The following is a 13,506-nucleotide window of genomic DNA, read 5'->3' as shown; positions in this document are numbered from 1 at the left end:
GGCTGAGAAGAGGTAAGTGCAGTTAATCGTTCATTTCTGTGTTAACTGAAGTTAAAGAAGTTTGAGATCAGTTGAAGCAATAGTTTATGAACTATTAACTGATGTAAGCAAGTGTTGTTGTAATCAGATGTCCCATATCGTGTCAAAAATGAAGAAGAATGATGCTTGTTTTGTTGTATTTTAGCTGAAGGTACAGACAGCTCTCACAGCTACAATCACGCTAATGATTGCAAAACAATCATCTGTGGTCAATACCCATCGAGATTGTTCTTTAAATAGTGAATAGACCTATTTTAATGAGCACCCAGTGTTTTTTGCCATTTGTGTATGATGTTAAATTATTATTAACACTTGTTTCCCTGCATTTTATCAGGATTATCTTAATTCATGGTGTTTCTTAATTCTCTTTTATACCTTTTTTTTTTTGTATTTATGTCTTAATTGGTAAACACTTTATTAAAACGTTTCATTAGTTAACATGAACTAATAATGAACTGCACGTGAACAGCCTTTATTATTTTTTGTTAATTAGTAAATGCACTGTAAACTAACAATGAACAGCTGTATTTTTAACTAACGTTAATAAAGATTAACAAACACAGCAACAAATGTATTGCTCATGGTTATTTAATACATGAACTAATGTTAACTAAGTTATTGTACCTTATTGTAGAGTGTTAGCAATATATTCAACATGCATTTCCTTATGTTTTGTGCTGTATTGTCATCGCAAGGTTTTTAAATAAGGTTTTTTATTGTCATCTTAAGGTCTCATGACAGTATTGTGAAGCATTAATTTTACTTTGCCTAGTAAAATAGGCAAATCTGATTTTATGCTGATGAGACAAAGGTACTTATCATAGAAAGGCAATTATGATTATGCGACTAAGATTACTCCGTAAACTCTATTCAAATACCATCACTTAATCTCCCACGTCCTCTGTCTGCACCTCTTGTACTATAGGGTTTTAGTACTTTAAATATCAGGACAAAATCTTATATGTCCTAACAGAGAGGTCTACTGATGACCGGACTGAACACAATTCATTTTTTAACTTTTCACTTGATGTATTGCACTTATATTTATATACTCTAAAAGCAAAGTACACTCTGACTGGATCTCACAACTCCTGAAGAGACGTATATTTTTCTGTACTGAATATTGTGCTTTACAGTTTAGAGTGTCAGTTCATGATCTTCATATGTAACAGGAACATTAATCATGATCAAGTCATTTTATATATTTTATTCCCAAAGGATTCAGAAACTTTCAAATTAATTGTACTATGAACTATGTCTGAATCTTTTAATTCTTACAAGAACATTTAATAATGCATCCATAGCAAGGCTTTATTCCTAAAGCGTGTACATAGTCCGCAGGAGACAACTGAATACAGTAACAATGCATCACTTTCAACCACTTGTTGAAACAACTGTCAAAATGGATGGCTTGCAACATGACTGTTTTCAAAGAATTACAGTAGAAATGGTAAGATCACAGTACTGGTTGTCTGCAACTTCATACATCATCTGTCTTGGAAATCTGAAACAATAAAACTACATAATATATGCAGATCAAAACATGTCTCCTATATATGCACGTCATTACATACATTATCATAGGTTGAATGTGTGGTGGACAGGACATGAAAATCCATCAATACTAAAAATAAATGTTTATATTCACATGTGGACTAAACAGCAGTTAATAAACTATTGCTTCAAATGATCTCTAACTTCTAAACACAGAAATGAACGATTAACTGCACTTACCTCTGCTCAGCCATAAACTGGTCAAAAGCTGATGACGTAACATGTAGGTAGGCCCGCCCTCACGTGATACTGATTGGTCGATTGATAAGCTTAAATCTGATTGGCTAAAGAGTAGGACTGCTCTGTGTTACAAGTGTTAAGGGCCCTACACACCGGGACGAATATCGGCGCGCGTTATTCGCCAGCGTTTTTCAACGCGTTTTTTGTGTTCACACCCAAGCGATTTTCGCTGACGATGAGCCGAGTGAACATGCAAATTCATTCCCTGACATTAGATGGCGCTTAATGTAAAACAGAAACCACTCCATAACAATTCTCTTTTATCAAGATTTTTGTAGTCGCTGTCGCGTTTGTCATATAGTTCTTTATGTTCCGACACCAACGAGACCAGCAGCTCTACACTCATCTTGCCTTGCATCTTCCTCGTCTTATTTCTTCCCGGCAGTGTAGACGCTACTTGGTGTATATCTTCTTCGCCGTTACGTACGTGTGCACGGCAAGACCGTTTGTGTTTGAGCGCCCCCAAGTTGTGTTTTACTGTAACTTCAGAAGCTCCAGACACGTGAGCAAAAGCGCCAATCTCATTGGTAGGATAGTTTTTGACGCGGCGCGTCAAACCAAAAAAACGAACCCGAGGCGTTTTTTTAAAAATGACGCTTTTACGCGTGCCGTTTTTCGCGCCGGTGTGCACACTCACATTGGCGCCCTTTGTTTAGTCACGAGGCGTTAAACGTCGGCGAATATCGCGCGCGAAATTCGTCCCGGTGTGAACAGGCCTTTATGCTGCCAGCAAAGTCTCAAAAACACACACACACACACACACACACATACAGTGCTATGCATAAGTTTAGACACCCATACTAAAGTTGACTAAAAAGAGGAATAAAAAATCATCTTTTGGAAACTGAACTTAATGCCTTAATTTAAAAAATTAGGAAAAATCCAACCTTTAAGGACACCAATTTTCTTTGTGAATGAATAATGCATCGTAAATAAATAAATGTTCTTCCTTAAAATACAGGGTGCATAAGTTTGGACACCCCTATGTTAAATTCCCATAGAGGCAGGCAGATTTTTATTTTTAAGTATTTGTTTTTATTTTTTGTTTAGGATACTATGTATCCTGATAAAGTTCCCTTGGCCTCTGGAATTAAAATAGCCCCACATCATCACATAGCCTTCACCATACCTAGAGATTGGCATGGTTTTATTTCAGTTAGCCTAATAGCTAGTTTGATTTGCATTGAGAGATGATCTTATGGAAAGTACCCCATGCCAATCTCTAGGTATGGTGAAGGCTATGTGATGATGTGGGGCTATTTTAATTCCAGAGGCCAAGGGAACTTTATCAGGATGCATAGTATCCTAAACAAAAAATTTAAAAAAATACTTAAAAATAAAAATCTGCCTGCCTCTATGGGAATTTAACATAGGGGTGTCCAAACTTATGCACCATGTATTTTAAGGAAGAACATTTATTTATTTACGATACATTATTCATTCACAAAGAAAATTGGTGTCCTTAAAGGTTGGATTTTTCCTAATTTTTTTAATTAAGGCATTAAGTTCAATTTCCAAAAGATGATTTTTTATTCCTCTTTTTAGTCAACTTTAGCATGAGTGTCTAAACTTATGCATAGCACTGTATCTAAGGTGATTCGTACGTGAATGACGATTTGCACATTCAAATGCAAGGATACACTCATACATTTTAAACATTCAAAGGTTTTTGTGCACAGTTGTATATCTACGAATTGTGTTTTGCATTTGTGAAATGTATTTTATGAGTATATAATTTTATTTTGCGCATGTGAATTGCTTTTTGTGAATATATATTTTTTTTCACGCACGTGGATTTTTTTTGTGTGCACGTGAATTAGGTTTCATGCATGTGAAATTGTCTACGCATTTGTGAATCATGTTTTTTGCGTGAATTACATTTGAGACTAATCTGCTTCCATACTAAGTGCCATCTGAAATTTTCTTCTAGAATGATCATTTTTATCAAGCTTGTATATTTAAGTTCAGTAATTTCACTTAAATGACAATAAATTGGTCATTTTCATTGCCATTTAAGTGAAATTACTGAATTTAAATATACGAGCTTGATAAAAATGATCATTCTAAAAGAAAATTTCAGATGGCACTTAGAGGCTTTTGCATCTGAACTCTTCATGTGTACTCTAGTCTAGATTGCACATTAAATCAACCCAATTGCCACTAGACTTTTGGAGGACAAAGCCTGAATTTGGGAATGTTTTATGAACCCACAAACTCACTTTCAGATACATACAGTATACGCGCACACACCTAAGAAAGAATCTGAGACACAGAAGCCGGAAGGGCAGGAAGAATAATATTTGGGAAACAGTGCCTGCAGCGGAAAACTCTGCTCGGGTTGAGACTGATGATTGATGTTATGTGTTTTATTATTACCATCAAGGAACATGGTCATACTGTATGTTTTCACTTCTCTTGGAAAAACCCAAGCAATGCTAAAGAGGAACAAAATGTAACCCCGTTCCATATATAATCTCTGCTTTTTGAATTTGAGTTGTTGCATTTTTGATTCTGAAGTCTAGTGCATCCAAGAGAAGAAATTAGTTCTTTCTCTAATCTTTTTGCTCAATTTGCTCTGCTGTATTAATCCAACTTGTATTACTAAGAGAACAAGTATTATTTTTACATTTATTGCGTGAACTGCTTACAAGGCAAATTAGTCTTTGTAATATCCTCTTATACAGGACTGCCCTGTTAAGGTTGGATAAGCTGAATTATTATATCCTGTAATTTGTGATATATTTGATACGCATATTAATCATTGTGTAACCAGTTATAAAAATCGTTTGTTTAAATACATTTTTATTTCATAAAGACAAACACCGTTTGATTTTTATATCAGCTTGCAGTTCCATAAGTGATATTAAGAGCACATTAGTACTTCTGGTATTATCACAGCCCAACTGAGGACACAGGAAGAATTCTACCAGAGGGTAAGCATAAATTTAATTCACAAGACTTGATGACAAGGAATGGTTATGGTTTCACAAGTGTTATATGGACATACCTAGATTTGGGGGTACAATTAAACAAGCTAGGGATGATTTAACCTTATACTGACCTGACAGCAAAAGGCTATTTAGATACAACGATACTAAAAGCTAATCAGGAGATGAGATGCAGTACCAAATCTCACCACACTTTCAAAAATGACAAAATACCATATTGAAAACAAACAAAAACAAAACATTAGGGACTATTAGCCCAAGTCATGCCCCTGCTTATGGATTGATGGTGCAAATATAATGATGCTTTTTAAATAAATTTATTGGCCTCAAGGATTATGTCAACTTCTCAGGAAGCAAAGTAGTATTCTATAAACCCTAGAGAACTGTACACCCGCCAACAACTATATACGTCCAGAGTGAGAAAAAGGGTTCAGAAAATCACTCTGGATCCCTCACATCTAAACCACCTTCTCTTGAACTTTTGCTGTCTGGCACTACAGAGCAAAGACCAGAACAGCCAGGCACAAGAAAAGTTTCTTCCCCCCAGGCAATCTGCCTCATGAACAGTAATTGTTCTCCCTACTATGCAATGACAACAATATGCAATATTTCTTATATTTATTTGACAATACCCTTCTTCTTATTCAATATATATATATAATAAGAACAAGGGTATTGTCAAATAAATGACAATACCCTTCTTTTTTATTTCAATATTACAAAGACAAAGACTAATGATCTCTGTACTGTTGTTGTCTCTGTGTACTGTAACCAAAAAATAAAAAAAAATAAAAAAAATAATCCTTTTGTGTGCAAACATGTTTGGCAATAAAGCTCTCTCATAATCTCAATAGATAATGCTTCATTGTGATATGGTGTTACAAGGTACGCAATAAAATATTGCATAATTAATTTTTTCTTGCCATTCAGTCATAAATTAAAACATTGCACCAAACCTCCAAAAAAATGGTCTAGATTTTGAATGGACTTTTTTCACATTTCCAGGGTTCTCAGAAGCGTAAGTCATCACAGTTTGGTAAACTTCTCAAGCCCGTGCCCTAGTTCAAAATTAATCAAAAGTGCCCCTGTCAACAATTATCAACAATAATATTGTGGTCAATAAAACAAAATATGACAACATGTACAAAACAGTAACAAAAACCTCAAAGGTATGAAAAACCCTTATCTTTACATATCTGCCATCAGACAGTCTGAGATGTCATATAGGCTTTAATTCACATAAACATTAATCCACGCAGACATCAGTTGTGGTAAACAGAAGCTCAAGCGTGTTTGCTTGACGTGCAAGAACCAGTGAGGTTCATTCTCATGTGTTATACAGCACGTTTGAACTTCCACAGGAACCAATGAGGTTTGTTTGAATCGAAGAATAATACATTAAGTTGAAAAGTCTGCGTGTGTTGGTGGATGATAGTCTACCTTTAATGAATGATCCAGGTTGTATAATGTTATAGAGACCAAGATGGCGCCAGTGTGGTGTTTGGCAAGCCGTCGTCTGTTGTCTATGTCCTCTGTACTGAGTTTATTCGTCTTGTTTGTGTGTTTGTCTGCACAAAAAATTACCACAGTTTATGACCGTTCGTTTCTCCTCAATATACAGAGGACTGTTGAAATTTTCTCTGATCCGAATTACGGGGGGTACAAGATTCCTGATCCTCCTTTTTCGACCTTCCTGCCATCTGAAATATGTCGATTACCGGCCTGCGATTACCATCAGAGGAAGAAACGGTGTAGAAGACGGGGCACACGTGGCGGTGTGTTGGTACGCTTGAGGAGGCACCTCCGTGCCTTGCTGCATGAAGGCCCGAGTCACGCGGATCTTGTAGGTCTGGTTTCCAGCTGTGACCATGGCCGGATTTTGTACTCTTTTAAACACTGTCCTGACTTCGTCTACCCGGAACAACCACGATCAGTGCCATCGTCAAGGAGGCTGTCTAGACTACACGTTTGCAGAAGAGGAGCAAATCTCCGCAACCTTCGTTCATTGGATCATTCCTTGCCGTTGCAGCATCAGCCCTCATATCTGGAAACAGACTGCACTGAAGTGAAGATGGCGTTAGTATCTTATAAAATAGTATGTATGATTAATTCGCTTGCATAGGAAAGGAAAGTACACCAATTCAAAATTCGCTTGCATAGGAAAGGAAAGTACACCAATTCAAAATGCCATGCCATACTGACAGTATTTTAATTGTAGTACATACATGTAGTTTTTGGTATTTGTATATGTATATGTTGTGTTTTTAACATGCATGTTCAGGATATAAAACCTTAGCCCACTTGCCCAATAGCCATTCAGCATATTTAAATTATATGTATAAGTTTGTGCCTTATATTGATATGAATCAATTGCTCATCTACACACTTCACTACACACAATTCATTCAAATGAGAGACATGAATACAATAATGTCCATGAAACCCCAGATAAGCATATATCATCTTGTATACTTAATCTAACCCCTCAATTATATTAAAACTGAGAGATTCTTATGCGTACTGGCTCATAGGATGGTCATTCCACTCAGGGAGATGAGAGATCTTCTCTTCTGTGCTGGGCTGGATGGGCCAACCCCACGCTTTGAAGAAGGGGGACAAATTCATGTTGACCACCTTGGAGAAGGTCTCAGCATACAGATTCATCTTGCCTGCATTGTCATTTGGCACTCCACTCATAGTATGGTAGGCAGTAAAAACTTTCTTAAAAGCATCCCAGCCAAATTTTTCCTGAAGCTTAAAAAATAAAAAATAAAAAGGATGATGGGATGGGTATAAAAATGGGTAAAAATATGTTTTATATTTATATAATTATATTTTTTTATAATAATTACTAAACAATTACAATTACATTTTTTTATTTTTTTATTCCGCATCAGATTTTATTGTTTTGTATTTAAAGGGATACTCCACTTTTTTCGGAAATATGCTCATTTTACATCTCCCCCAGAGTTAAACAGTTGAGTTTTACCGTTTTAGAATCCATTCAGCCGAACTCCGGGTCTGACGGTACCACTTTTAGCATAGCTTAGCACAGATCATTGATTCTGATGAGTCCAGTAGCATTTCTTTCAAAATGACCAAAGAGTTTCAATATTTTTCCTATTTAAAACTTGACTCTTCTGTAGTTAAACCGTGTACTAAGATCGACGGAAAATGAAAAGTTGCGATTTTCTAAGCCTATATGACTAGGAACTACTCTCATTCCGGCGTAATAATCAAGGAACTGTGCGGCTGTACCATGAGTGCAGCAGGCGTAATGATATGACGCAGCGCCTGAAAATAGGTCTAATAGGTTAGACAAACTTAGTCCCGGTCACGTTGGAAGAAGTTACCGAGCTGGGGACTATTTTCAGGCGCTGCGTCATATCATTACGCCTGCTGCACTCATGGTACAGCCGCACAGTTCCTTGATTATTACGCCGGAATGAGAGTAGTTCCTAGCCATATAGGCTTAGAAAATCGCAACTTTTCATTTTCCGTCGATCTTAGTACACGGTTTAACTACAGAAGAGTCAAGTTTTAAATAGGAAAAATATTGAAACTCTTTGGTCATTTTGAAAGAAATGCTACTGGACTCATCAGAATCAATGATCTGTGCTAAGCTATGCTAAAAGTGGTACCGTCAGACCCGGAGTTCGGCTGAATGGATTCTAAAACGGTAAAACTCAACTGTTTAACTCTGGGGGAGATGTAAAATGAGCTTATTTCCGAAAAAAGTGGAGTATCCCTTTAAAAATTAACCTTAAAATAATGAATTATTACTTCTAGGGCTCACAAATAATCCATTATTGCTTTAATCTCTCTTTAAAAAATTACAATACTGACAATGATGATGTAACCAAAAATTTACATTATCAAACTATGTTTTAAAACACATGCATTTAAATGATTAAACAAACTGTTAAAACATTATACACAGTCTGTTCTTACCTGCATGTAAGTCTCGAGTGCCGTCCACATTCTCCAGCTTTTTAAATCCTTTCCGCCACTGTGATACATCTTTGCACGAGCCTGACGCTTTTCTAGAGTGATGGCTGGATGAGCATTAGCGCTATTCATTTGCAGAACTTCCTCATGTACGTATAAGGACCACAGGTTGCAGGTGCACTCAGTGGTGTGTGGAGGGAACTCCCAAACTCCACGCTGCTGGTTATGACCCAACTCATGAATGGGTCCCCAAAGACCACTTTTATAGGCTTCCTTTACGTTTATTAGTGCTGGGGCAGAGTTGGTTTGCATCATGATGGGATATCCAGCATGCATGAAACCTGAAGGGGTGAAAGGGGGGACATGTTATCATCAGAATTGTGAGAATATAATAGGTAATAATGGCATGATTCTGTTGTAATAGTGATGGGGTTTTTTCATCCCAGCAATAGTACCACTGACCGTGAGAGATCTGAACATCAGCAACAAACCGCTCCTTGCGGGGCAACTTGGCAGGCCTTGCTGCCAGGTCAGTTATGCTTCTCATTATGGTATCCCAGAGTGTAGCCACCTCATCAGGGCAGTCCAGATTCCTTATAATTTCTGATTCTAATGTGATGATGATGTTCTCAAACTCAAGTTCTGCCCAGGGGGCAGGTGCCGAACGGATCCCGCTCACCCAGTCAGCTACACTAGTCTCTCCTGAGGGACAGAACAAGTTTTATCATGTAGTGATCTAAGTGATTTTGGGTGACGTCACTTCTTGTTGACGTTCAAAGTATTGTCAAACAAAACGGAGGCTAGCTAGACCCTCCCTCCTCCTCATCCGCGCATTAACCCCACCCCCAAATCCTTCTTGTCGGTTATTGGCTGGAACAGTTTGTTATGTTTCGTGGTGCGGGTTAGCCCAGTTTGTTTTTCTTGCCGTTTGTGGAGCCTGGGCTGTCTACAGAGACCGCGTTTTTTTTTACAGTGTGTTCAGGGGACAGGCAGCTAGCGGATAGTGAGGAGATGTTTACTGTATGTGACAAAAAATGTTTTGGCCTGAAAAATGTGTAACATCGCTTAGAGCACCTTTAAATGTTCTGAATAGAAACCTTACTGTGATGCTCACTGAATATTAATTCAGAATTCTTACCAGATTTAAAGTATGGAGCCTGTACTGAGACCTGCACGACAATTTCCACCCCATCCACTTTGCTCTGGGGAGGTGCTATTAGGTAGATGAGCCCTCCCCACAAATTCCAGACCTGGACCATTTCTGTGTCCAAAGGGAATCGCTCATGGACCACAGGAGCCCGTTTCAGGATGTTTGCTTCACCAATGTTATCTGTCTGGCAACCAAGCTGCACCTACATAGAGTATCTCCTCATGTTAATAACATGCTCTCCAAGCCCTATGTGTAATATGGTTGTATCTAGAATGACAAGTATAACTATTGCATACAGCACCATTCCTTGATTGGAAACATGTATAGAGTAGACTTTATTGATTACCTGCCAATTTTTCCCAACAATCTCTGGAGGTACTGATATGTATGTCTTCATACCATGAGAAAGATATAAGCCTGTGCTTATCCATTCTTCACAACCTGAAACAAGTAATTTTATAGTGCTTCAAATAGTCAAACTAAACAAGGAATAACATTTTTCCTTCTGCATTTGGCAAGAAATCTTTCATACCCGCAGTGTTAGCACTGATCCGAACTCTTGCATTAGACACAGTGGGCAAGTTGGGTCTGTCCTTGATGATGTATGGAAGTAGGGCATCAGGATTAGGTGACACTTTGTATAGCTCAGATCCAATTTGGAGCATCAGGTGGTCTTTAGCACATTCAACAGGACAATTACTGCACACCTGTGGAACACCGACCTCTTTCACTATGTCACTAAGAATTGCTACTACTGAGGTGTAGGCGGCACTGTCATGAGAACACATACGAAGGTAACTGGCACAGTCACTGCCCAACTGCTTCAAGCAGCCCTGTTCATGAGCAGTCAATTCTTTCCCCAGGCTTACATGTTCAGCAAACCGCTGCAGCATTCTACGAAAGTGGTACCCCTCTCTACAACTATGCTCTATATCTAGGGCCTTATATAACCCTCCACCCAAGGTATTGCCTAAGAGACACAATCCCATCTTGTTAAGAATATGATTTCCTGGGTATTTGGTCATCACATTGCAGCCACAGTGGGTCTGAGCCCAATACCAGGCATGACCCCCAATCAGAAGTCCTCCACCTTCAGCAACAAATTCTTGGATCTCTGCACATTGGGCATCACTGTAGGAAGTGCAGACGTAGACGCTTAGATCTTCTCTGAAGCCGGTCAACTGGCAATCTAAACCTGATTTGCTCAATACCCCATGGGCTGCTTTGAGGCTGGGTAGGATCCCAATAACACCCTTCCGACCCTCATCAAGCCACTTGATAGCATTGATCATGAATGTGGACAGAGAGTCCCGGCCCAGGTAGCCTTCATGGGATACCAGAATTACTCGACCTTGTCCATAATAAGCACCAGCAATGAATGCTTTTCCAGGAGGAGTGACTGCAATGGGGAATGCTAATGGTCCATGCACCATCACTTCAGATGCTATAGCCCCTCCTTGGGTGTCAAACTCGGACACACCTTGTAGCAGGAACTCTAGATCATCTTTGAAGTCTTTGCCTATTCTGAAAAAAAGACAAGACAAATAGTGAATGGTTTTTTAAAGAATGGGTAAAAAGCAAACATGTGTGCTGAACTTACGATACAGAAAGCCAACTAGTAGGGATGTTTCTTGGAACAGGAAAGTTGCCAACTTCTCCTGGGAGTTCAGAGAAATAAATTCCTGCAACACTGCACACCTTGTTTCCTGGAAAGTTCTTTAAAGTGTTTTCTTGTGGGTGGTCATAAGACCAACTCCATGCTTGGCCAGCAATGATCAAACCACCTCCAGCTTTGAGGAAAGCAACCAGATCCTTTGCACAGGTCTCAACACAGTAAGCATCTGTGATATATATAGCTAATCCATTACGGAAGTCTCCTAGCTCTGTCTTGATAGGGCAATAGTTCAAGTTTTCAACTACTGAACGTAAACTCCTTTGAATTCCTACAATGCCGGCATCACCAGTATATGGCATAAGCCACATTAAAGCATTCTCGACGAGGCCAGGAAAGCGTGTTAGGTATTCCTCATGTCCCAACACCACTATACGTCCCTGACCGTAAAGAGATGCAGCCATCAACACCTGACCTCTTGGATTCATGGCAAGTGGAAAGGCATGTTCACCTATTAGTACAAGATCACTGGGCACTGCTTTTCCTTGGAAATCAAGCTCCTGCAGCCCATACATGAGACTGTAGTAGTCCTTTTCGCGTGCCATGGTGAATTACTTCTGTTTTAGTAAGTCAATTCAAAACACACACAGTTTTAAAGGGTCTGAACACTGGGTCTGTTCCACCAGAGTGCATGCAGAAAAATCATACCGATTGGTTTTCAGTCCTACACAAAGACAGAAAATGAGAGAGAGAGAAAAAAAAAAAATCAAGTTTCATATATTTAAAAACAAATAGAAATGTAATTTTGTAAATGTATTTTTTTTTTTGTTGTTTAACGAATTACATTTAATATACAGTAGTATACACAAATCTGAAGTGAACACACAATTGAAACTTTACTTCCCATCCAATCCCAATTGTGACTACAGATGTAAAAATTGCAACTTGATATTAAATTGCACACACTCAACTTTATCTGTAGATACAAGCAAGCTCAAATGACTTTCCTTCTTAGCTTTGTGTAGGCTAACTACTGTGGGAATGTTTTTGTGGCTATGACTATGGCTGACCGATAAGGAGCACACCCTAGGAGCATGCCCATAAATAAACCTTTTTCCTTTTGTTTGTTTATCTAGAAACCACCATCACCCACTCCCTTCAGCATTTGTATTTTGTATCCTGTGTGAGACGAGTAGCTTTCCCTGGGAATCAAATGACCTTGGCATTGCAAGCGCCAACGCTCTACTGTTTGATCTACAGGAAAGCCAATAGTTGACAAATTTCACAGAAAAGCGTATGATGGGCACATACTCTGATTTTTAGCTTCAGACTATGAAATATTCTATGTTTATATGTATGCATATGTTATGTGCGGGGTTCCATAGTTGTAAGAAAAAAACGCTTGCCACTTTAAAATAAACTGTTGGTACTGCATTATGCATAGTAAATAAACTGTGTTTATCAAGCCATAATTATTAGCAGGATATCCTATCTCATGATAATAGTTATGTAAAATTAAGATTTATCATCTAACAGGCGTAAACAAACTGAATAGACTCATACTATTCTTTTGTATTGTATTGATTTTCACAGGGCTCTAAAGTTTTGAAGACAGGCAAGAGTGACATGATTTTAAAAGTGACCTATAACACCGACTATGCAATACACTTTAATTTATTTAGTGCTAATAAATTTATTAAGCCTATTTGGAGAGAGAGATGTTTATAATGTGACAATATGTCAATCATCGTGTGATAACAAAAATATGACTAGGCCTAGACTACTTGTTCTGAGCAGGTGTTGTCAGTGAACAGGCTGTAAAACTGTTGGCTAAATTACAGACACTCATGAAAAACTGATGCTAATTATCTGGGAAACATTCTCTAACAGCAGTCAAGTTGTCACTGTTTGTGTCAAACAAGTTGTAAATTTGTTGTAACATTAAAACAGGAGATCTTGACTTACTCTGTGCTCAAAGTGATGCTCGGAGCTCGGAGTGGTTTCCTCTGTGGGTG

The 13,506-nt window shown here is 38.3% G+C and overlaps 1 protein-coding gene across 1 annotated transcript; it reads right to left on the bottom strand.

Annotated features, from left to right (window-relative positions):
- Positions 1-4,745: 4,745 nt before the first annotated feature.
- Positions 4,746-13,506, bottom strand: LOC311297568 (TRPM8 channel-associated factor homolog). Its single transcript, XM_084419922.1, has 8 exons — positions 13,457-13,506; positions 11,480-12,215; positions 10,412-11,403; positions 10,226-10,320; positions 9,868-10,081; positions 9,192-9,431; positions 8,733-9,070; positions 4,746-7,535 (listed from the first exon to the last, which is right to left on the bottom strand). The coding sequence occupies exons 2-8, from the start codon at positions 12,094-12,096 to the stop codon at positions 7,293-7,295; spliced, it is 2,739 nt and encodes a 912-aa protein (XP_084276048.1). The 5' UTR covers positions 12,097-12,215; positions 13,457-13,506; the 3' UTR covers positions 4,746-7,292.

The sequence above is a fragment of the Rutilus rutilus genome (genome assembly GCF_951802725.1).
Source record: "Rutilus rutilus genome assembly, chromosome: 9".
NCBI classification, from domain to species: Eukaryota; Metazoa; Chordata; class Actinopteri; order Cypriniformes; family Leuciscidae; genus Rutilus; species Rutilus rutilus.
This window is presented reverse-complemented; position numbering and strand designations above follow the sequence as displayed.

Excerpts from the sequence above, each read along its gene's own strand:
- LOC311297568 (XM_084419922.1), bottom strand. The coding sequence starts at position 12,096 with ATGGCACGCGAAAAGGACTACTACAGTCTCATGTATGGGCTGCAGGAG. Across the intron at positions 10,082-10,225 it reads TTGTTGGGAAAAATTGGCAG|GTGCAGCTTGGTTGCCAGAC; the intron begins GTAATCAATAAA and ends TACTCTATGTAG. Across the intron at positions 7,536-8,732 it reads CACTCGAGACTTACATGCAG|CTTCAGGAAAAATTTGGCTG; the intron begins GTAAGAACAGAC and ends TTATTTTTTAAG.